A 22,419-nucleotide genomic window follows, 5' to 3' on the forward strand; every position below is an offset into this window, starting at 1 on the left:
CAGAAACCATACATACCTTTATAGCCACCAGGAGAGCGATATGAATTGGTTGCTGACCTTCCACCTCGAACGGTGCCTCTGACCGATCCACGGCTTGTGACAAAAGGTTGAGGTGGTCTAGGGAAAGTGGTCGTCTGTGCTGCATAAAAGGCGAGAATACCATTGCTTACAGGAACAGCTCCCTCAACCAGGTACTTTAAAAATAGCCTTATAATTTTCAGCCTAAAAGCAGGAGGAGTTTCCCTTATTGCTTCACCCAACCTTTAGCAGCTAAAGACTTTCAAGATAGTTTGCAAGTCTTTATTTTGAACAGCTAGAATCATCTCCCCTATTACTGGCAGTTACAATTAACCAAACCATTTCTAGAGCTTTAACAAAGTAAAGGTTTTACGGATAAGTTATCCACATGCCTCCTTGAAAATCTAATCATGTTTATCATAACAAGTAGTTAATGCAGTTATTTCCAACAATGCTTTACTTCATCAAAGGCTGTCACATCAATAATTAGGACTTATTTTTAGAATTTAAATCTATACTCCACCCCTCAAATACAGGACAGATTGCAGTAGAAAACATAAGTAGCCAAAGTTAAAGAGCAACAAAAGTTGAAAGCCTAAGAAAATCTTCACCTGGCCCAGGAAGATTTAAGGATGTAAGATCGCTGCTGAATCAGGCCAAAGGCCCTTTTGGTTCAACATTCTGTTCTCACAGTGGCCAACTAGATGCCTACCTATTGTCCTAGCAGGGCATGTGAATAATAGTGCTCTCTCTACCTGAGATTTCCAACAACTACTCTGGTATTCAGAGGCATGCTATGCCAGTGGGGGCAGGAAACAACAATTGTGGCTATTGATGGCTTTATCCTCCGTAGGGTTTTGTTAAAGAAACAGTCCCAGCCCAGCCACAATTTTTTCACTACGTGTCAGATAAGTTCATGTTTCCTTGGAGATGGGCAGTTGGATACTGCCAAGTCATCACTCTTCAGTCCTTTTCTACTTCTGCTTTTATAGCCACTAGCAGAGTGCCTTGAAATCATTTGGGTTAAATATTGTAAGGCACCCCCATTGCTGAGGAATCAATCGAGTTGTACTCTGATGTCCCCATTACCATTCTTGCACTGAGGTTTTCCTTACCATTTGGCAAAGCATCTTGAGAAAAAGCAGTTTGTTCAACATTTTGAGTAGAATGTGGTTTACACTGGGGTGGAGTCTGTGTACTTGCTGTACAAAAATTCTGATTATATCCTGTAGGATGCAAAGAGTTCTCTTTTATATCCCGCTCCCTGCGAGGTGGTAAAGGCGCGTTCACTTTGAACACCTGCAACACAACACACAATTATGCAAAAAAGGGGCTATTTTTACAGTGTTTCTATAGGCCACATGCATTATCAAGTCTGCCCCATCTTGTGCTGTGTAGTCTACACAGAGTAGAAATTTAAGTATTTTCCATTTACGCTGGAGTGGGGGGGGGGGGGTCCGGTGCCATGGCTATATCACATTCTACCAGGAATTTGTAATTAATTTCAACTAAGTATCAAGATTGGTACTCCTTATTCACAGGGGTTTTAGTCTCAAAGCTGCAAAACTTCAAGTAGGAACTGTAAAACAGCAATTGTATTATTAGGTCTAAATGCAGCTGTAAGCATGCAAAAAAAATAAAGGGATCCCTTCAGGGAATGCTTCTCTTGTAAACTTGTAGTAAATACATCTGCTTAAAAATAATAGTTCCTACTAAACACGTATCCTCTATTATACAGGGTGCTCTGCTGTTTCTGATGAGACCCTGGATTTAGCTCCTCCTTGTTTATGTCTAGCTTTTGCCCTCCCATCTAATTGCATTCACCTAGACAGCCAATGTACTTACAATCTGCACAGCCTGAAAGGGAGGTGCTTTCATGCTAACACTACTACTTGGGGAAGGAGACTGGAAACCCTTCTCTTGGGGTACTGGTGACATGGTAGATCTTGATGGAGTCAATGATGTCTCTGATTCACTTGAAAGAGGAATAGGAACCTTGAAGGAAAAAATAGTAATATTCTATTGTCATGCCAATGGGAAAGCCATTTACACTGTTAAACCCTATGCTGTCAAAACACCAGCAGTTTCTGCAAGCCAATGGTTGGGGCATGTCAAAGAACAGAATAGCTTCTACTTCATTTGTTCTTGCTGTGCATTTGGGATTTCCATTAGTCTCTGCTGACTATGTCAAACATGTTTGAGCTAGATGTGTTACCACTTCAAACATTTACATACAGAAGTTTAACATGATGGAGATCCTTATGGCAATGAACTCACATTTTAAAACTTACTAGTTTTCATTTTCAGAGATCAACATTATATAGCAAAGGGATAGCAAACATGGTCCCCCTCCAGTTGTTGTTGGACTACAACTCTCATCATCCTTGACCAGCCATGCCAGCTGGGGCCAACATATCAAGGGAACAATATTTACCACCCCTGCAATAACGGCACACTTTTTTATCAGTCAAATTCTTACAGTATGTGTCAAACTCACCTGAGAAATTTCAGATTTTTTAGGCTTTAATACTTCAGCAATCTCTTTGCTTATCTGATAAAAGGACTGAGGTGGACTGAAGTTCTCAGACTCTTGAGAATTTGTAACAGATGTCTAGAGACATAACCAGATAGTTATTAGTTACTTAAAATGGAAAAAAAATGCTTGCAAGAAAGTGTGCCCAGATTACACATGGTATTTTGGAAGATGCTGGGACTCAGTTATTACAGAAAGTATATCCTCTTACTACATACCTAGATATCAATATTCAAGTTAGGTAAACTCTGAAATGAATCCAAGGCTGCAACCCTTACATCATTCCACCATAATGACCAATTGGCAAAAATACATTTCCTTCTCAGTCAATACTGCATGCATCAAATAACTGTTGTATTTCACTTAATTTCCTTCCCCACCAAATATCACCTAAGAGGAATGAAGTTAGTGCAAATTCACTAGAAGTGAATTCCCTGTTGTTCCAACTACAAGCAAGCTGTTAAGTATTCATATCGTGTGCAAAAAATGATAATAGTCACTTCCTAATTCAATAGCTATCAGTAGCTTTAGCACTGTAAATTGACATATTCTGGTTTTCAGTTTCCCTTGTAGTATAACACAACTAGAGCTGTATCTTAATTGGCAAAGTACCAGTTGCAAGATCAAGCTACATCTTCAGCTACTACAATCATTTAACTTCCAAGCTACAGTGGTACCTCGGGTTAAGTACTTAATTCGTTCCAGAGGTCCATTCTTAACCTGAAACTGTTCTTAACCTGAAGCACCACTTTAGCTAATGGGGCCTCCTGCTGCCGCCGGTACACAATTTCTGTTCTCATCCTAAAGTGTATGTAACCTGAAGCGTATGTAACCCGAGGTACCACTGTATATCTAACTATATTATAATTAAGCAAATATATCTATTTGAGAAGAATGCTTCAAAGAGTCCCAGGGCTAACCCACCTATTTTTTGATAGACAGCTCAGTTTCATTGAATAATTTGCCTTACTGAAAACTGTTCAAGCTTATATTATCAGAATTTCAATTTACTGAAGTGTTATCTTGTAAATGTAAAAACTCTGTTATAGGAATACATAAGGGTAAATTCCAAGCCTTGTTCACACATCACATAAAACCGCTGTTAACTTTAAACTATGCCTTAATGTGAACAAACGGCATGTTGGTTCATACTACTCAAGACCCTGCTTTGCTCCACCTTAACAGTACAACAGCGGGGGGGGGGGGGAGTCGGCTTCGTTTGATATGCCTTCTCCCAGGAGGGGCTTTTCTCAAAGGCACACCAGCATTTGCTGCACACCAACCTGTCACATTCAGTATCACCTGGCATAAGATGCTCCCAATGTGTGCCTGCCCCATTTCTCAGAAATACCAAACGAAGGAAGGTCAGAAATAGGCCCCTCCTCCTTAGAGGGCAACATGTTAATCAGGATCAAGGGCAAACTGTAAAGAACAATCAGTAACCTGTGGTGTCGCAAGTTCAGTTTCTGATTCAGACAGTGTATTGTCAGAGGTTAAGGAGGTGATTGAGCCATGCAAGGCTATGGGAGAAGCAGCAACCTGTCAATAGAGGGATATACAATGTAATATATAATGTAATGTACGGTAGACTTCATATATAGTCTGAAAAAATTCTTGAAAATATTATTTAGGACTTCTGGTTTTTGCTGCCATGGTGAACAGCAGTTCCCACAATAGCAGACCCGGGGCATGCAGCCAATTAAGGATAATTTGAGAGTAATTATCCTTGTAAGCCCCCCCCCCTTGGGTCGGAGGGGGAGAGCTCTCACTTGCAGATTGTCCAGTACCTGCCTCCCACTCCTACGGAATGCAGGGGGGAGGGGTTGCTGAGTGCGTAGCATTGGAAACTCTCCAAAACAGTCACCATGAGTGGAGATTCTTCTGTTTTTTAAGCTATATCAGAATTTGGACTTAAGAAACAGGCATGTTCTGGAAGAAGGAGACAAGTTAACCTGCCCAATGGATCAGTCACTAAGTGTCAAGGTCTCGATCTGGAGAAGATTTTTGTCGTAAATGGATTGGTATGTGGTGGGAGAAGCCAAAATGGCAAGCCACATTTAGAAGGTTACTCAAGGCCAGGCATCCCCAACCTGCGGCCCTCCAGTGTTGCTGGACTACAACTCCCATGATCCCTAGCTAACAGGACCAGTGGCCAGGGATGATGGGAATTGTAGTCCAGATGGAGATGCCTGCTCAAGGCAGTTTATGCAGTCAAGATACAAAAATACATTCCAAATAATCAATGCATGTTTGACATGCATTGTGACAAATGGCTTACCACTCTTACCTGAACCGGTACCTCAGGGAAATCATTTTGGCTTGAAAGTTGTTCATTAGGTGCTACAATATATGGGAACATTTGGTTATGCCCTTTCTACACATGAAACTGCTCTTCAAATATCAGAGTTGAACTACCACCATTGTATGCCTGATGCTAGATAATCTATTAAGACAATGCTAACATATAAGGTTTTATTTAAATATATATGTATGTTTACTGATACTTGAAAATGGAGTTGTAAAAAGTCAGCAAGATGTACAAATCAAAATAAAATAAAAACCATAATAACTGTGACTGAGTGGAGTACAGAGGTTGTTTACATTATGTTCATCATTATATTAAGTAATAAATATGGAGCGACTGTCCAGAGTTGACATCTGAATGAAATCAAATCACAAGCCATCAACAACAACAACAAAACATCAGCTGAGAAAGGGGACAGTCCGAGACATGTCTAGGCCAACCAAAGAGTCTGATGGGAAGAAGGGAAGTAAATACTCCCTCTATAGTGATGTATGCGTCATTGGAGTTTTGTACAATACATTATTGTTGGTTATTAAAGTTGTAAATAGAAACTATACTATTTCAAAATATCTGCAGTGGTAAGTCAGATGCTCAGACAATACAATTTCCCATACACTCTCTAACCATCCAGTATGTGTAGGACCAACAGAAAATCTCACTTGAGGTTTTACATTTAAGAGAATTAGTTCTCATTTAGTGACTATTTGTGTCAAGATCAAGGACCAAGTTTCAAAGTTTTAAAGATTGAAATTCAAAGATAAAACTTTTGAAGAAATTTCTAACAGGAAGAATTAAGTTCTGCTCCAGTATCAAGCAAAATTTTGGATGCAATGTAATTTAAGAGAACGTTTTTCACAATTTACTGCTTAATAGAAATAGAGGCTTTAAGAAAATAATAAATTCAATTAAAGTTTATCTCTTTTAACAATATATCTCTGCACAATCTGTATAGTGTGTATATTTATTTCTGGTGGTGGTTGAAGTGACCATAATGGTAGTAACAACAACAAAAATTGAATTTATATTGAAGTTTGCATACAATACTTCTAATACCATGAAGTATTAATCTCACCTATCGAACATCTTTGTCACATAGATTTAATAATTTGTTGCTATACCAGTCTTTTCTGCTTTATGAAAGTGATAATAGATTCCTAGAACATCAAACAAAATAGGGTCTTCCTTGTTTACCATTAACCACAATTATGATTACCTGTGGAATCAACTGAAGGTGCTTGTGATGAACAAATGGCATGTTGTGAAGGTTTATCAAAATCCAGTAAAGACTCCTTAAAAACAAAAAAGTTACAAGTCTCTTGAAAAAAAACAACAATCTATTCAGAGATTAATAAAAGTTTACATGTTTTGTGGTGCATTTTAACCTATGAAAATTGCCTTCAGCAATTGAAAACATGTGCCATTAAAATATCTATGACCTTAACACCAACTGATGCCCTCCTTTTCATTTTTTCCTTGCACTCACCATCCATTAGGTACCTATCATACTCCCCCAAACTCCATGTTATCCAGGACAACTTACTTGCATGAAATTATAGGTCCCTTGTATCTGAGTCATCAGGTCTTGTAGTTTTTCCCTTCTTAATATTGGATCCTTTGGAAGACTAGTAGAGCAAAACTCTGCAGCTGGTTGATGAACAGGTTTAGGTGCCTAATAAAATTAATAATAATAAAAAAAAAAACGCTGAGGAAAATGTTAGTTGAACTATTCAGAGTAGCCAAGATTCCCAGAGTGCTTTTCCCAGTATGCTACTGTATGGGTTAAAGCATGGGTAGGCAAACTAAGGTCCAGGGGCAGGATCTGGCCTAATCGCCTTCTAAATCCAACCCACGGATGGTCCAGGAATCAGCGTGTTTTTATATGTGTAGAATATGTCCTTTTATTTAAAATGCATTTCTGGGTTATTTGTGGGGCATAGGAATTCGTTCATTTCCCCCAAAAAATATAATCCACCCCCCCAAGGTTTGAGGGACAGTGGACCAGCCCCCTGCTGAAAAAGTTTGCTGACCGCTGGATTAAAGGCTTTGCTGGTGCTGAAGTCAACTTGCAAAACACAAGTAGCCAACATGGTACCCTCTAGATGTTGGAATACAACTCCCATCAGCCAACAGAGCCAGAGGTCAAGAGCAATGCAAGCTGTAGTCTACAACATCTGGAGAGCACCATGGTGGTTACCCCTCCAATCAATAATATTCTCCCAATGTACCTCTTACATTTTACTTTAGGCTTAAATTCTAAACATTGTTACAATGGAGAAAGCCCTCAGTGAACAAAGTAGGAGCTACTTCTAAATAAGCACATGGGGCTGTGCTGCAGGTACACAATTTCAAGTCAGATAAAAGGGAGGATCCTAGAACCAAGTCCTGAAAGTGGCATTTTCAGAATATGAGCTCCTTTTCAAGTTACTATTTTAACAGGAGGTCCATTCATACCTTTCCTGAAGTAGACCTCTTCCTGATATTAAAATTAAATATTTCCGGAATTTCAAACATTGATCTACTACTAAGGTTATGAATTGATTCCTGAGACACTCAACTTGGGAAGCTGCCTTCCAAGGGCAGACCACTGGTCTGTCTAGCTCAGTACTGTCTGCACTGACTGGCAGCAGCTCACCAGGAATTCAGACAAGAGTCTTTTCCCAGTCCAACCTGGAGGTTCCAGGAATTGAACCTGTGGCCTCCTGCATGCAAAGCAGATGCTCTACCACTGAGCCATGGCCCTATGTAACAACTTGAACAGTTTTTCTTTGGTTTTAAATTCTCCTTTCCCTGGGAAGATTCAAAGTGGATACTTCACACAGGAAGTATTCCAGCTGTTCTCAGGATTCTAAGTTTAAGCATTTTGAAGCATTTCCTATGATCAGTATGACCAAGAAAGCAAACCTGAAGGCTGTTTTCAAAGCTCCTAGGTAGTTTACAAGGTTCTCCAACAGACGTAGCATCAATGCCTCCTTCATTCACTCCATCTGTCTTTCCATCCTATGTAAAATAAGAATTCCATGTATTAGATTATTATAATATGACTTAGCAATGTACAACTTTTACATAAATACACCACAGACTCAGTGTTCTACACAAAGTATCAGATTAGCTAACTTTTGAAAGCCCCATTACCTAATGGCATTTTACTGTAACCACTTGTTTCATGTCAGAATCAAACTTCAGTCTGAGCTCTTATTTCTATATTGAAAAGCATTTAGAAATATGTTTTGACAAATTAATTGTTTAAGTAGAGATCAGTCATACAGAAGGATCTAATCTCAGCTGATTGATAAGGTTGATGAGCCCTATCTGCCACTCACTTTCCTCTACAGCACAAGCAGAAACCACTTTGACTGTTGGACCCACTATTAGTCTTGTTTGTTCAATCTGCAAAGACTGTCTTCACATGCAGGGAAGTCCCTAACTCATCAAGGGATTGAGAGCCATTGGCTACCCTCACATTCTCCTTTAATCCCAACAACCGTCATGTAGGTTAAAAAAAGCCTTCCAGATTCATTATCCTTCCTTCATTTTTTTTATTATAGAAATCCAAAACTGATCCAAACTTGGAGGTCTATGTCTATATTCATCCCTGCTCTATTCCTCTATTATATATTACTCCCCACTTTTGAACATCTAGAATCTTCAAGGTTTGTGATCAGCAATGCTAAGTTCTCTCCCCCTTGCCATTCCAAATATGAACCTGGCAAAAATTCACTGAACAGCAAACTATTTACACCCCTTTAGGTTTAGTTTATTTCCATGTCCAAATATTTGCTGAGAACACTGTTTCATGTAGAGTTAGACTACTGTGGCAAAAAATAAGCTGGTCATTGACAAAGCCCAAACTTTGAACTTTTAGATACATCACCACCCTAAACTGTAGTTTTAGTATAAAAATATTGTACAGACAATAGTATTGTTTATACCAACTCACTTCACTGGGTCCCAAATCAGGCTTCTTTGGCCCAGATTGTTCCTTTGAGGTAAGATTTCCAGCTCCCCATATCTTTGGAGGGTTCTGTAATGGCTTCTGAAGTGCTTGCCGTGGTCCCTCAGATGTTTCCCAAACCTTTGGGGGTTGGGTTTTTTGTTCCTTCTCTTGCTTGATGTGTGCTACCCATTGCTTTGCAGGTTCGGGTTTCTTTTGCTCCTCCTCTCCAACACATGCACTCCAAAGCTTCGCAGGTTCCGGTTTTTCCACTCTTATTTGAGCAACCCATGTTTTTGGACATTGTGGCTTTTGTTCCTGCTCTTCCTTAGCTTTGCTCATCCAGTGTTTAGGGGATGCCCGCTGTTCTCTAACCTGAGTTACCCATGGCTTCAGAAGTTCCTCCTTGTGATCATCACCACCTTCCTTAAGATGAGCTTCCCAAGGCTTTGACAGTTCCAGTTTCTTTCCCTGCTGCCTTACAGATTCCAGAGTTTTGACATAATCTTGTTTCTGCTTCTGCTCCTGCTCTTCCATGTCAACAAGCATTTCCCAGGACTTTGGAGGTTCATTTGTTTTAACATGTTCCACTTCCCAAGGTTTGGATTCCTCAGGCTTCTTGATAGGGGAGTCAGCTTCAGGCAAATAGTGCCTATTAAGAAACTATACAAACCAAAGAAACTTAGCATTTTACCAGTACTCATCTTATTGCTAGCACAATTAAAGTGAAATCATGCCAGAAAGTTGTTGTACAAGAGTCACCCAACAGGGTTGAATTGTACATTTTCCAAAAATGTTTGTAAATCTGTGTGACAGTGAACCGCCCTAAGATCTTATGATGAAGGGCAGTATATAAATTTAATAAATAAATGTCGAGATCTTCAGACATAAAGACAAAACACTTGCTTTCAGATTTACAAAATGCTACTGCGCCATCCTGAATACTCATTATATGGTTCTCTTATTGAGAACATCTGCTGCAGCTTCCTGGCTAGTTTATATCCAGGTTTCTTGAAAGAGAGAAATATGCCTGGTTTAAGACCACTGCAAGGTAGATGGCTTGGTTCAAAAAAACCACAGTGATAGCACAGAAAATCCACATTGTGCTAGAGACTGCCCATAAACCCTCAAAGCTGAACAGGCAACTGATTGTTAAATCTACCTCACTGCACCCTGTCTCAAAGTCAAAGGATTTATGGACTCCCATTTGGCAATTGCCTTTTCTGGAGCCTTGCTACAAATTTCTTCAAGTGGAGCTTTCTGAAGAGATTTCTGTATTATCTCCAGTTTTTAGTTCTAGCATCACTGCACTGATATAGCAAGCTATTCTGCAGTTTAACACTAATTTCTTCTACTGTAGCATATCATTTAATAACTTACCTCTTGAGGCTGTATCTCAGACTGAATGTGCTCCATTTGAGGTGCTAGGAAGAAGGATTGCATAACTTAGATTCAAGTTCTCACAAAGCCAAATAATAGAAAACAGTTTAATTCTCTAAGCATCCATAGCACATTCACTTTTGTGGGGTAGGGGGGACCAAACAAAATGACTTACATTTCAGGCTAGTCTAGCAACCACCTCTTTGAGAATTTGCTAATGTCCAGTATTATAGTAAGAAGTCACACAACTTCTTCTGTATTTCTTACTAAATACATTTAGTAGGAAAGTTTAAAATTAATCCCAAACAGCTAGGATTGTTTTATTATTGTGGTACAATTGATTTTAACCACCAATAAAGCCTAAATAAGGTGAAGAGCAGAATATACATAACTTATTTAGCTAAAAATTTAAGCTATATAAATTGACATGAAAATTTAAGACATACATCTGAAGTACTGTATCAGCAGTTAAGAATTTAAGATTTCTACAAATATATTACCTGATTCACTGACATGCTCTGAATTTGAGGGTTGTCTTGTTCTTTCAGGTCTTTGCATTTCTTCACACAACTCAGGTCTTGTAGACAGTTCTTTTGATTCCTCTTTTACTGGTATGTTGGAAGGAGCAGGAGTTTTTTCAAAATAACCAGAATTTAACAGTTTAGATAACAAATCCTTCAGGTATTTATCTAGAGGACAGAGAGTTGAATGATAAGCAGATTAAAAGATCACAAAATGAGTTTTCAGTTTTGGGATATGACACCATCTCATCTTAATAAAGATCAAACTTTTTTTCTTGGCACAATATATTCTTGGAAATGTTTTTAAGTAAATACTTAAGAGGATGTTTGAAAGGGCAATGTAATTCAGGCATTTCAGTTAACCAAAAGACCAAAAAAAAAATACAGTTGTGAACACTGAGAACATCCACAGAACACAGTTGATTTCAAAAACTAATTTGCTTATTGGTAAAAGACTCATATACACAAAGATTAACAAAATAATGCAGCCTTGGGAAGTTATCCTGAGATATACTCTGAAGAATATATGCCTTAAACACAGGAATGCTGAACTTACAATTGGTTAAAAGACCAATTTCCCTATCCAGCAAATCTCCTGGAGTCACACCCATAAATGTGCTGGTCTACCTTAATTATATACCAAAATAAAACATGGCTCCTGTTGCTGTGGGAACTCACCTGTTATTAAACACTTAACACATAAATGCAATCCCATGTACAGTACATCTACATAATATTGTGGCTTGCTTATTAAGCAAAATGACTTCCCACCCATGATAACAGACTGAGCACAATGCATCTAGCAGTACTTCCTCTTTGCATTCCTTGCACACACTCAAGGTCTGTTCTGGAGAGTTGGGAGTCTTCTGGAGCAGATTGTGGGTGTGCAGGGAGAGGAAAGGAAGAGGAAGTTCTGTCATGTTTGTTCATGCCATATTGGATATTGCCCTAAATGTGAAGTGGGGAACTACAGGCCATGCTGGTGTTGGAAACAAGTTATAAACAATCTGCATTTATGTTGTGAAGGGGAGCTTTGCTTCTGCACATGACTGTGGCATGATGGGAAGTTTTGCTTCTAAGCTTTGCTTCTGCGCATGATTTCTGCACAAACCGTTCTAATATTAAGACATTCCCTCATCACCCTAGAACGTTCAGTTCACATTGAGTTCAGGAAAACATTATACTCTGACCTGTTCTTAATGCATAGTTGACCACATCTATCGGAACGTAATTGTTTAGGTCTTGCTATATCAATCACTAGTTATAATTTAATTAGGAGGTTTTCATGCCTGTCTAGTTCTGTGCTCCCTTTCCCAGCCTTTAATCTATCGGTGATTAATGCCTATATGCAACCCTTGCTTTGTACTTGTGTTAACCAATCAGCAACAAGCACATATGTGGCAATGCTGTAATATTCAATAAAAGGGACTCCCCGAGACATGCTCTAGAGATGCCTCCCATATGACACTTGCTACTCGTCTGTCGTTTATTTCAACCCAACAATGTTGCCCTAACCAGGCAACAGCAGTTACTGGCCTAGAAAATAATTCTTTCGAGCAAGGGAAGGAACAATATAAGTATGTTTCTGAACTGGAATAAATGTTCTAATCCCAATCCTGCTATGAAGTATTTTGCCTGAAGACTGTAGATGCAAAAATATCTAAAGGCTACTCACAAGTTGTCCCAGCTACTGTTTTTTCACTGCCTTCTAGCAGATCCCAGTAGTAGCGTGATGATTGCTCCATTTGGTCTTCAACACTTCATGTCAGAGGAGAAAAATAAGTGTCAGTGCTAGATCAAGAAAGTAATCAACTTTTACTTAAGATGGCTGTTTGATATAATAGTACCTTGTACCCTATAAGCAGCAACTGGTTTTTTGGTTCAGAATTGACTGACGTAATTAAAAACATCCTTTAGCCAGTTATGCCAACACCATTTCACCAATTTAGTTATAAACCACTTCCTATGAGACATTTTGAAACAGTTTAATGATAAAAACATCAGTTTTTAGTAAGTCTTAGTACCAGTTTAACAGGTACAAGTGCACAGTGTACACCGTTCAGTTTTTTTCAGAAGACCCGAATGCTAAGTATATTTTGCCTGCAAATGCATATTGTATTCCCTTCAGGCTATCTAATAAGTTTTAATAATAAGAAGACTTGTACGGCTCCATTCCAAGTTGAGCCTAAAGGTCTACCAAATCACATGTTAAGTTGAGAAAACTAGTAATTCTAATTGAATTTAGAACTACCGTATTTTTCCCTCTATAACACGCAGATTTTTTCTCCTAAAAAGGAAGGGGAAATGTCTGTGCATGTTATAGAGCGAATGTATGGTCCCTGGAGCCGAAAAATCAGGCAAAAATCAAATTGCGCTTCACGGAGAAGGGAAACCTGAAAAGAGGAAGCGGCTGCTTTCCTGCATTCTGCCTCAGGGTCTTACTGCCCACCCTTCTCTGTTTCGTTGCTATGTTTGCTGAAGCGGAACAAAGAGCAGGGAAAGCCCCTCCCCTCCAGGCAAGCAGAGGGGAAAGCAGAGTGTCGCGTTCCTTCTAATTCCTCTCTGTGCTCTGGTGCTGCTGGGGGAGAGGGAGGGAGAGGGGGGGAGGGAGGGAGGGAGAGAGAGGGAGAGGGAGAGGGAGAGGGAGAGGGAGAGAGAGAGAGAGAGAGAGAGAGAGAGAGATGGCTGGCTTGGGTGGGGGGAAACTTTTGCCTTTCTTTCCTCCTTCCCGTTAAATCCCTCTCCTGCATTCTTAGCCAGCTGCTTCTCTGCACACCCCTCTCATGTCCCTTCTTTGTTTTTCCTTCGCTCCCCACTTAAAATGTGGTTACAAAGCATGGATCCACATGGATCCTCAGGATCTTTGCATTGGGTCACCCCAAATTCACCATCAGATCACATAGCATGTCCATGGCTACAGCCTGCACCAAAAAAATCACACACCCACTGTTGCCTGGGGCTACAATGGTGCAAAAACGTGGTTACAAAGCATGGAACCACAGGAATTCTCAGGATTTTTGCATTGGGTCACCCCAAATTCACCATCAGATCACATGTCTGTGGCCACAGCATGAAGCACAAAAATGATACATCCACTGTTTCATTCAGAATGTTTTTTCCCTTGTTTTCCTCCTCTAAAAACGATGTGCGTGTTATGGTCAGGTGCGTGTTATAGAGCGAAAAATACGGTATGTCATTTTAATGTAGATAACTTCTTCAAAAACTATTTTAGCAACCAAAAAATAGCCACAGAAACTGGTGATATTCAGAGTCCCCCTCCCCCATAAAAAGAGACAAAACACATACACAATTCTCAAAAGAAATAAAATGTGGGAGTGTGTGGACGGGAGAACAGGCAATTCTCCAACTAAACCAAAACACTCAGATTTTAGAACAACAATTTGAGCAGCAGGTCTTTGCAGATGCCAATAGGGTCTCTCTTGAGGACAGCAACACTAAGGTTTCTGGGAATAATAAGCACATCAGCCTGGATTTTCCCAGCATGGCTTTGACTACATTATGGCAAAGTTCTGAAAAGGCTCAATTAAAAACTCAAATTCACAAATTAGAAGTTGATACCACTGGTATGCCCAAGATTAGCCAGTAGTCTGTGTTGCACATGCAATATGATTTCATTTAGTGTTGCATATGAAGTCTCCTCGTTCAGAGAACTAAACCACAACATCTCAGTTCAGTCCTCAGAATACATATTACGGTGCTCCGTTAGTTGTTCAGACAATTCTGTAAGTTGTCCCCTGAATAGTATTTGCTTGAAGAGTTTCATGTTTATCGCAGTCTTTTTTGGGGATAAACAAATAGGTGAAAGCCACAAAGCCAGCTCTATCAGCCTTGTAACCCTAAGGCAGCTTTCCCCAACCTGGTGCCCTTGCTAGACTACAACTCTCATCACCAATCATGTTGACTGGGGCTGATGAGAACTGTAGACTACCACCACCTGGTAGACTACAACCACTCCAGGTTTAAAAAGGCTGCCCAAAGGAATAATATATATATTTCTAAACACAAAGTTCTGTAAAACAAACTATGCCAAGCACTGAGCACCAGGATGGCTAGGCACTTGTTGACATGCTGTGACTTAGAAGGGATCCACTACCAAGAGTTGATTGGCTCCTGCCATTCTTGCTCCATCTTACGTAAAGGAGCAATGAAGCAACAGCAGCAAAAAAGGAAGGAACTGCCTGTCACTGATAGATCCAATTCCCACCACTATCTTAAGCGACAAACAACTGCTCCCTTAACAGTGGGTGCCTCCTCACTTTGCAGGCAAAAACCTGCTAACCTCACTCTCTCTGAAGTGAGAAAATGACTGTGGCAAGGAGGAAAGAAAGCACCAGCAGCAAGGAGGCTGGAGGCAGCTCATCCAAAGAGCTATCCTGAAAGGGCCTCCTATGCGGAAAACTCATAAGGTTTCAAAACTACACTTCTAATAAAGCTAAACGTCCAAATGCTAGCACAGATTCGCTTTGCAATTTAAGTAAGGACACATTTACTTACCTCACGCCTTCATTTCTTCCTGAGCAGGTCAATTTTGCAAAATTAATGAGGTAGTCTAGTTCTTTAGAAGACAAAAATATTGCGCCATTCAAGCCACATCTGAAGTCTTTCTGCACGTGCTCTTGAGTGAAACTCTGCAACACATACTGGACCTGCAGCACTGTGCGAAGTTTCTTCTTCTCTGCTTCAAGCTTCATTATACTCTCCCTTCTCTGTGCTTTCCTCTGTGCTTTCAAAAGCTGTATTAATATAAAAACAAAACAGGCATATTACACAAGTTCCTGACAGATCCGACCAGCAGCTGGACTGTAGCTCAGAGAAGTCAATCCAAAGTCGTACCTAAGTCACTTCCGGGTTGGCGCCATCGCCGAATGGCAGACTCCCTCCGAGCTCCGGAGGGAGCCTGCTCGGCAGGGGCTGGGTTCTACCGCGTCGGCATCGCGGGGACCCTCAAAAACCATGGGCGCTGAAACCCATGGGCATGGTGACTCGGCGGGCACCGTTTGCGCCCCCCGACCTGCGAAGGAGCCTTTTTAAAGGCTGCGGAGCGGGTGCCGGGGGGGGGTGTGGTGCTATGAGTCCTCCGCTTCCCCTACCGAGCGAAGCTGCATGCCATTTGGCGGAGAGCGCTGACTTCTTCCATTGAAAATTCGGATTAAAAAAACAACCTGTGAGTAATTGGAAACTGGACTTAAAAAGGGAAAAAAGTTTAAATTTTAAATTCGGAGCGAGCGGGGGAGGTGCAAAAAGGAAGTCAGCCTCCCCCCTGTTGTAGAGGATTTAAAGCAAAGGATTTAACAGCTAAGATCGAGTGCTACCTAAGTTTGACAAAGTTACTAATTTCACGATGGAAAATTATAAGGCTGGGCTCAAGGAGAAAAGTAGAATGTGAGCTAAAATGCAACCCACCCACCCCCCGGGATCCGGGAGTGATCCGCGAGAGCGCCGGGAGAGGAGAAACAGAGGCTTTGACAGCTGTCAAAGGAGCTGTCAAAGCTGAAGAATAAAAAGAGAACTGTGTTATGAGGACTTTGCCGGTTACATTTGTTACAAATTAGATATAAATTGTATAAAACAAGGAATAACAAGTTACTTTGACTGTTGGGTGTGATCTGGAAGGAAACTGAGTTACTATAATCCCTCTAGAGGGGCTGTGGGACACTACAAGTATTGCTGGCATGGAATTCGAATTGGACTTTTTATCTCCTGGGAAACTGCAGAAATGGAACACTATTTTGTCTACAGAGGTCTCTACACTAAAGGAGACAATAGACTTATCTATTGAAGAATGGAAGGGACTTGACGTAAAGTTTTGTTCCTGAATAACAAAGCCTCTGTAGGGGATTTAGAAGCTTTTGGAATTGGAACATTTTTGCAGGAGAGCAGGAAAAGAAACTAGAGGAAAGTGAGGAGAGAGAACAATAAAAACAACATGAACAACAAGAATTGGACAAAGTTGGGAGTGGGAACATTTGGGACATCCAGATTTGAAAGGTCTTAAGAAACAAAATTGGAGTTTTTATTCTTAAATACAGAGATCTGGATGGAAGAAATGGACCTTTTTGAGATAGAGTTTTTCTAAGATTGGACGCTCGAAACTAAAGATGATCAAAAAGACGGCAAAGACTATTAAAAAGACGGCAAAGTGGACTTGTGAAGGATTTCAGCCTAGATGTGGGATCTCCAGGATAACAACAGGCATTGATGGACATTGGGGAATGTAACCGGGAAAGGGGGGAGGGAAATTTGGAATCCAAAGGGTGTTAAATTATATTTTATTCATTTTTCTATTTTCTTTCATTTTAATCTGTTCTGCATATTAAAGAGGGGAACTCGTGGAAGGGAGCGGGGTCGATTTTAGGGGATGGAAAAACATTTTTAACATTGGGTTAATTATAATAAGTTTAAAATTTGGGGTAAGAACTTGCTGAATCTATTTGAAGGAATTGGAATACAAGAGGGGGTGGGGTGGGGAAGTCCTCGAAAGATGCTAATGAAAACAAGCTTATAAAATGGATGTTTTATTTCTTTTCTTTTTTCTGTTATATTTGAAAATGTTCAATAAATATTTAAAAAAAAAAAAAAACACAAAGTCGTACCTAAGTCATCTTCCTAAATGAAGGTGCTAAAGATTTTTCCTCAAGTCTCTAACAACACCTTTCAACTTCTACAATCATTCCACTTATCATACAACAAATGTTCAAAGCTTAGGTTTCTGGGTAGTGTTTCATATCAGGGTAGGATGGAATGACAGGGGTGGGATGGAAGAGGAGTACTCCATATCAACATTTTTGGCGCTGATATGCAAGAAGGCACCGGACATACAAGAGCAGAGACCCAACTCCAGATTCTCAGACAAGTGGGGATGGGGGAAGGATAAAGAGAACCTGATCAAAGCCCGCCTCCCCTCACAAAGTGGATCCTAAGCCACACCAACCCATTTCTAGTCCATAATTCAATCTACTTACATCTTGACTAAGGCCAGAAAATGTCTTCTGAAGGTCTTTAGCAAACTCCAAGTTATGGATCACTTCATCATATTTTTCAACAGCTTCCTGTAATCAGCCACACATTATTATTCATCATGTATAAAGTGCCTAGAATTATGAAGCACCAATGTTTTAAGAAGACTGTCCTTTAATGTACACAAAGCTTCCAGTAACATCTCAACTTCTGATAGTCATAAGGTGCTAAACCTGAGGAGCAGTGTGAGCAACAGCCACTATGACTAAATTATAAGGTGACTTAAAAAGAATTTTAATTATGAAGTTTTCTACCATGTACTGGTTATACAGTGAAAACCAATGATTAATTTTTTAGAAGATACATACAACGAAGGCTGCTATAAATCTATTATTATTATTATTATTATTATTATTATTAATTACCCATCTTACACCATGAGGCCCCAAGGCAGGTCACAACAATGTAAAATACAACATTAAAAGCAGTTATGCCTCTCTTCTTATATACTCTTCTATCTCTTCTTATATAAAGGGCCAGTTGCTCTTCCAGATGATGTTGCAGCAACTCCCATCAACCCCAGCCAGCATGGCTAATAGTCAGGGATGAGGTTCCCCATCTCTGATCTTGAGCAAACTGAGTAGTGCTATGCTAACAATTATGCTTACATGTGAAGGACTCTGCTCACTAAACCAGGAGGAACTCACCATCATAAAGCTTGCAAATTTCTTGCTTAACAACTATGGCTGGAGTGTTTAAGTATCTATACTTCCCTTCAGCAGTTATTCATAATACAGGGTTACACCATGGAAAATGGATTAACACAGGCTACATCTCCAACTCAAGATTCTCAGTGCTTACCTTGACCACAGATCCAGAAGTTATTTGACCTCTAACAAGCTGTGGCCCAAACTGCATCTATACAATTCGGTAAATGGCAATTAGACAGCACCTCCCCTGTAAGCAGCAATATCTTCTATCTCCATCAATATGATGGAACCAATCTGAACTCTTGGTGTACCAATAGCCCCTTCGTAGCATCAATTTCCCAACCATTCATCCACTATGGTGTCATGAAGATCATGACATTCAAGTAAGTAATGGCTATACAATTTAACAACATTTGCTCATATACCTTAGAATTTTAATCAAAAAAGTCTACTAGCTGTCAACCAATAAATTGTATCTTGCTGTATCAGAATAATCTGGCAATGGCAGTGGGGGGAGAGGGCGGCAAAGAGAACTATTGAAGAAATTTTGTGTGTAAAGCCCAAACCATCCTCCTTAAAAGAATCAAAGTTATTGTTTCTCTGCGCAGTATTATAATATTTTTGTTAACGCTCACACATAATACTCAAACACGTAAAAATCAAAGTTCATGGCTTTCCTGCTGCCTCAATTCATAACCAATCCTGTATAACAGGAAAATACAGCATCACAGTTACTATTGCTGGAATACCTTTTAAAATACCTTTTCTATCCAAACACTGTGAAACGAGCCAAGAGCCTGAGTCAAAAGGAGCCAACAGCATGAGTCAGGATGAAGACAGATCTACTATTCTCAGCAAAAAGTTAATTATATTTGATCATTCTGGAGCAGCTTACAGACCTTAGCTGAGAGCAATTTTAAGATTTTAGTAGTTTGCTTTCCTATCTATTTTCCCAGCTATGTTTTGCCCAGAGGACTGCTTGAAGGTAGGTCCTGTAGCTCTATTCCCATAGCTTCAATAGGGCCTAAACACAACACAAGACCTCAGCTTGACTGACACCACTGAAATCAATGTGCAATAACTCTTTGTTAAGATTTAGGCCAATGTATTTTGCCTAGGCATGAAGGAGCATCTCAGAAGTCTGTCATGAGCTGAATTCATTGCTGCAAATGTTTGCAGCAATCTGAGATACAAGAACAGAAAGCTTACCAACTGATCCTGATTGAGGGGTTCCCCCTTTTTCAGACGATCTCTGTAGTCTTCTAGTTTGAGCTGAAAACATGTATTGAGCAGGTACAGGATTAGACCATATATAACCAACTTATTAAGACTTTAAGCATAGGCCAGACTTGAATAACATGGATGCCTACACATGCTACCATGCATTTATAGCCTTAAATACAATAAAATGCACATCAAAACAACAATAAATTAGACCTCTTTGGCAGACGTTAAACATTAGATTTTGGCAGTTAGTTTAAGCAAGAGGTACACAATATATTCATATGAATGGCAAAGGTTGCTGCAGCTCAGCGTCAAGTTCTATAAAGATGATGGCAATACAAAAATTTCATAATACTGGAACCACTGTTAAGATATTACCACTGGCAATATATCTAGTTACAGTTGCATAAGGTGAATGTTAGGTTCATAACAGCCTTTCTATGACATTCAAACTCTGGTAACTACTGCAGCTGGATGGCAAAGCCACCTTCCTGCTGAATTAAGACTGGCTAATTAAGCATGAAACTACTTCTAGTCATGTAGGTTCCTTTATATACTTCCAGTAGCACCTTAGAGACCAGCTAAGTTTGTTATTGGTATGAGCTTTTGTGTGCATGCAAACTCTGAAGAAGTGTGCATGCACATGAAAGCTCATACCAATAACAAACTTAGTTGGTCTCCAAGGTGCTACTGGAAGGATTTTTTTTTTTATTTTGTTTCTACTACGGCAGATAAACACGGCTACCTACTTGTAACTATCTTTATATACTGACAGCACTGACAGACTGCATCAAAATTCAGTAGACAGTTTAATATTGGCATGCATTCTACACTACACACACAGCAGCATCCACCCTTTTGGACTTAGTGGGCCAGTTTGGAAGCCAGAATACCATACTGGCAAAATTGTAATTGAAAAATGGAAGTAAAAGATGTGGGATTTTGCCATTGTAGCCATACAGGGAACACATGAACCTAAAGCTTGTTCTCATCACAGTAACAATAGTTTTTCATGACACCTGAACTAACTCAATACTGATGGCTCATGCAAATTACATGCCAAAGTAGAAAGTTCTTATTTCTCTCTAGTCATAAACTCTAGCCATTATATTTTATTAATCTAATTTTGAAGGCTGGCAAGTATCTTAAGTGAAATAAATTTATAGTTACACAGCATTTCACACTTTCATAAGCAATAAATACAGGCCTTTCACCTCAAAGAGCTTACAATCCAATAGACAACGGCAAGGAAGAGTGAATGAACACACACAGTTTGGGCAGTTTCCTTTGGTACCATTTCTCTAATCTAGGAGAAACACATACCTTCTTTTTCTCAATGTTCCTGATCTTGTGTTTCATGCAGATAAGTCCATTATCAATGTAAGTCTCATACGCCTGGGAAGCCGTTGCAGCAGAACTCAAAGCTGCCTGCAGGGGGCTCAAGGGAGGCGGATTGTCCCCATGAGGACCCTGAGTCACCTGCTGCTTGGCGGGTTTCATGCTCTTCTCCTCTGCTTCCTCAGAGTGGCATGAAGGCGAAGTGTGGCAAAGCGGGGACTGTGAAAGCTGCACCATTGAAACAGCTAGGGCTGCAAAGAAACTGGTACTGTTTAGCTTTTCCCTCACAGCTGCAACTTCAGCATCCAGTTACTATTAAGTTTGTCATCTATGCAGTGAGCATTGAATGTGCCTTTTGTGGAACATGTACCATTACGGAGCAGGAGAGGCATCCAGAAACCACTATTTCTCTGTTCAGATAACTTTACAGTTGAGAGCACTTTAACATCCATATCCATAATCTATTCTAGAAGTGGGCGGAGACTGTTTTAAACAGCTGCAGACCTACCAGCATTTGGATCAATATGATTCCTGAAGAAGGGGAGTCTCTCCCTTCTTTCCCTTATTCCCCATTCCAGTAAGATGCCAGCTAATACTAATCACTATCCTAAACTCTTTGCATGCATGTACCAACTAGAACATCAAATCTATATGCCACTTTCCTATACGGGCAAACAAACCAACCAACCTACTGGAGGCTTTAGCCCTCCCCACCTGCACTAGAAACAGGGTCACAAATAAGGCATCAGCAATTCCTCATGCTGGAGACCGAAGCTAGCAGAGGAGTGCCTAAATATCTTTTCAGAAAGAACACAAGACTTTCATTATGTATTTCTAATTGGTTAATTCACCTATGTACATGCAGGGAAAAAAATACTTCCAGAGGGGAAGCCCTGTGCGTCAGTTGCAGAGTGTGTGTGTGTGTGTGTGTGTGTGTGTGTGGAGTTCACACCTGCATCAAACACAATTTGAGAAAGATGCTAGCAGTTGGGAAGCAGGTGAGCAAGACCTTTCCTCATTCCTTACTGAAAATGCAAGGGCAGCTGAGCGTCCAAGGTAAAAAAAACCAACCCAGCCATGTCGAGGCACTCTGCTTAAGTCGTCCTTCGTCAGAAGATTCGAGGGCATCACACAGAGCAGCGAATGAAACAATTTGGCGGCACGTCGCCGTTCTGTTCCAAGCCCGTCTCGCTACTTTCAGCGGTGCTCCTCCTTCCCAGTGAAAGGCGCACGATGTTGCAGCCTCACAGCGCAGCACCGCCGCCCCCCGCCCACTAGGGCAGCTAATACCACATTCACACGTGCGCTTATTCCCAGGCAAGCAAGTGCGCGCAGGACCGAGGCCTCAAAGCTCCCTCCCCTGAAAGGGCGTCCAGAGAACAAGGCGCAGCTTGCCTGGCAGGAAAAGGGAGCAAGCAGGGCGGCCACACAACCTGCACCACTGGAGGGGTTTTGTGCGGCGTTTTGTTCCACGAGAGGAA

General features: G+C 40.4%; 1 protein-coding gene across 1 annotated transcript in view; it reads right to left on the bottom strand.

Moving 5' to 3' along the window:
• CAPRIN2 (caprin family member 2) overlaps positions 1-22,113 on the bottom strand; it is a 28,595-nt gene extending 6,482 nt beyond the window's left edge. Inside the window, 20 exon segments of the mRNA XM_083699960.1 lie at positions 17-139; positions 1,134-1,317; positions 1,864-2,013; positions 2,516-2,629; positions 3,995-4,090; positions 4,839-4,891; positions 6,070-6,145; positions 6,397-6,525; positions 7,758-7,853; positions 8,794-9,450; positions 10,168-10,211; positions 10,668-10,856; positions 12,364-12,446; positions 15,204-15,442; positions 17,672-17,758; positions 18,528-18,584; positions 19,586-19,648; positions 20,924-21,189; positions 21,965-22,004; positions 22,007-22,113. Of these exon segments, the coding sequence (XP_083556086.1) occupies positions 17-139; positions 1,134-1,317; positions 1,864-2,013; positions 2,516-2,629; positions 3,995-4,090; positions 4,839-4,891; positions 6,070-6,145; positions 6,397-6,525; positions 7,758-7,853; positions 8,794-9,450; positions 10,168-10,211; positions 10,668-10,856; positions 12,364-12,446; positions 15,204-15,442; positions 17,672-17,758; positions 18,528-18,584; positions 19,586-19,648; positions 20,924-21,189; positions 21,965-22,004; positions 22,007-22,066 (2,806 nt within the window). The 5' untranslated portion in view covers positions 22,067-22,113.
• Positions 22,114-22,419: the final 306 nt, after the last annotated feature.

The sequence above is a fragment of the Podarcis gaigeae genome (assembly GCF_964106915.1).
Source record: "Podarcis gaigeae genome assembly, chromosome: 10".
Lineage (NCBI taxonomy): Eukaryota > Metazoa > Chordata > Lepidosauria > Squamata > Lacertidae > Podarcis > Podarcis gaigeae.